General features: G+C 59.3%; 1 protein-coding gene across 1 annotated transcript in view; it reads right to left on the minus strand.

The window, feature by feature from the left end:
* Nucleotides 1–500: 500 nt before the first annotated feature.
* The window catches only part of BAP1 (BRCA1 associated protein-1 (ubiquitin carboxy-terminal hydrolase)), a gene marked incomplete at its 5' end in the record, with an annotated part of 9,084 nt that continues 7,176 nt past the window's right edge, over nt 501–2,408 (minus strand). Inside the window, 3 exons of the mRNA XM_010285186.1 lie at nt 501–800; nt 1,098–1,170; nt 1,698–1,790. Coding sequence (XP_010283488.1) covers nt 667–800; nt 1,098–1,170; nt 1,698–1,790 — 300 coding nt within the window. The remainder of the gene's footprint in view (nt 801–1,097; nt 1,171–1,697; nt 1,791–2,408) is intronic.

The following is a 2,408-nucleotide window of genomic DNA, read 5'->3' on the forward strand; positions in this document are numbered from 1 at the left end:
CCGGGCCGGACGGCCAGGGGCTGCTGCCATCCCCAGAGCAGTGAGGGCAGGGCAAGGCAGGACCCTTCTGGCCATGCATCGGCCACCTCTGGGAAGGGGGCAGCGCAGCAGAGCAGGGGGGATGTGGGAGAATGGGCTCTCTCCAGGAGCTGCCTTGTTCAGCAACGGCCAAAACAAATTTTTTGGGTCAGAACCAAAAATAAGTTTGGAGAAGGGAGGGAGAGGGATAGAAAACACAGCTGTGAAGGTCCTAGGGAAACACAGAGCTGAAGGCCTGGCCGCAGGGGGACACAAGCCCCAGCCAGCTGCAGCCAGCACAGCCTCACGTGGGCAGCGCTGGTGTTCCCACCACACCAGACCTGCTACCAGGTTCCCCTCCTGCAACAGTCCTCAGGCAGGACACTGAGATAGGGGCGCTGGGCGCTGCCATGGCACGGTCAGGCAGCTGGGCACTCCACACTGGACTCCCCTCAGGACAACACGTTTCCACCTTTCACAACTCGGGCTCGGAGCAAAACCCGATTTCTCTTTGTCCCCAGGCTCCACCTCGGCCAAGGGCTTGTCGCTATGGTGCCTCTTCCTTGGGCAAAGGGTAACACAGATCCAAGTGCCACTGCCCAAAGCCACAAAGCCCAGCTCCTGCTTCTTGCAGTCTTGATTCCCAGGTTACTGCCTCTTGGCTTTATACGGGCGGGAGCGTTTCCGGCGGTCCGGCTTCCTCTGCTTGTGCAGACGGCCGATGCTGACTCCCTGCCGCCTGCGGACGGAGATGTTCTGCTCCACGAGGCTTGCCAGCATGCCTGCAGGGGGAGAGGCAGACAGACATGCCGGTACTGCCCATGCCAGAGGTCAGCCCTCCCTCTCTCGCCCAAAACCCACCAGTGGGCTCCTCCTGGGACTGAAAAATCAGGACACAGCGTGGAGACATGTGGCTCCCAGACTGAGTGCTACCTCATGCCCAGGGCCTGGCAGAAGCAGGGAGCAGGGCAGGGTGAGCTTCCCAGGCTCCCAGCTGCTGCTCTGCCACACTCAGTGCGGCTCCCCCAGCTGAACCTGAACCCCAGGCTCCATCCCCTCGGCCACACACTGCAGCTCACCTTCCTGGGCCAGCATGGAGATGAAGGTACAGATGAACTCGTCGTAGTTGTGGGTTCTCCTCTGGTCATCGATCTATAAAAAGATGACAAATCCACAAATAATCCACAAACGGATGGCGGGGAGAAAGGATTGCTCACGGCTAACAGGGGGCAAACAACTGGCATGCCTGGCCCAGCCCACAGGCCAAGGAGACCAGAGCAGGAAGGGACCCACCCCAGCCAGCGCACAACTGGGACTGCCCCCATTCCAGTTCAGGTGCCAGGACTCCCACAGGGCAGCTAGGGAGAGGCAAGGGTGGGCAGGGGAGGAATCCTGCAGGCCTGGGGGCAGAGACTCCCCCCTCCCCCTGCCAGTGCTGCTGTTCAGCTGTGGCCCAGCTGCAGCACCCCACCACCCTCCTCAAGCAAGTTCGTGCTGCCCAGGGGCTTCGGCCTGTCCTGGCGGGAGCTCTGCCCCACAGGGCTGTCTGGTAAGGGAAAGGCACTCCAAATGCTCCTCATTGCTGTTCTCAGCTGAACTACTCTCCCTCCGCCTTGACTTACCGACACCTCAGACAGAATGCTAAATCGGCAATGCAAACAAGTCACCAACAAACACACCTTGAATTTCTTCCTCTTCTCCACCTCCTCCTTCAGGCAGGCCTCGTAGTTTGCAATCTCTGCCTCCACACACTTCAGCAGCGCCAGCAGCTCCTGCCAGGACCAAGCAGAGCAAATGTGAGCATATGGACCCCTGCTGCAGCCCAGGAGCCAGCAGGGTGAACTGGTGGGTGTTCCTCTCTGTGCTGGGAAAGGGAGGATTCATCAAAGCAAAAAACCCTTGCTGGGGTGTGGGGAAGAAAAGAAAAGAAAATTTTAAAAAGTTCATTGTAGGGAATTTCTGAGTCGGAGGGTGACTGATCAGCCAGCACTACAGCCAGCCCCAGGGGAGCCGGGTTCTGCCCAAGCACAAGTACCCACTGCCCTGGGACCAGGGGAAGTGTGGCATGCATGCCTGAACAACACCCCAGGGCCTGCTGCTTCTCACTAACAAAATATGAAGACCTCTTTTGAGTAAAACTGTTTGTAGCCAGCTCTCCTCCAGGGAGCCCTCGATGCACTTGTGCTGCCTGAGCCTGGTCCTGTCCCTGGTCGGAGGGCACAGACAGGCAGTGAAGTTACCAGCAGGCTGGGATGGGGGGGAGACTGGCCCAAAGGAGGGCACAGCACAGCAAACATCGCAGCTGCGGGAGACAGCGGCTCTGCCCACTGCCAAGGAAAATGTCCCTGAGGTGACGCAAGGCACAAAACCTACACTGCCCTGCGCCTCGA

The sequence above is a fragment of the Phaethon lepturus genome, unplaced genomic scaffold (assembly GCF_000687285.1).
Source record: "Phaethon lepturus isolate BGI_N335 unplaced genomic scaffold, ASM68728v1 scaffold38530, whole genome shotgun sequence".
NCBI lineage: Eukaryota > Metazoa > Chordata > Aves > Phaethontiformes > Phaethontidae > Phaethon > Phaethon lepturus.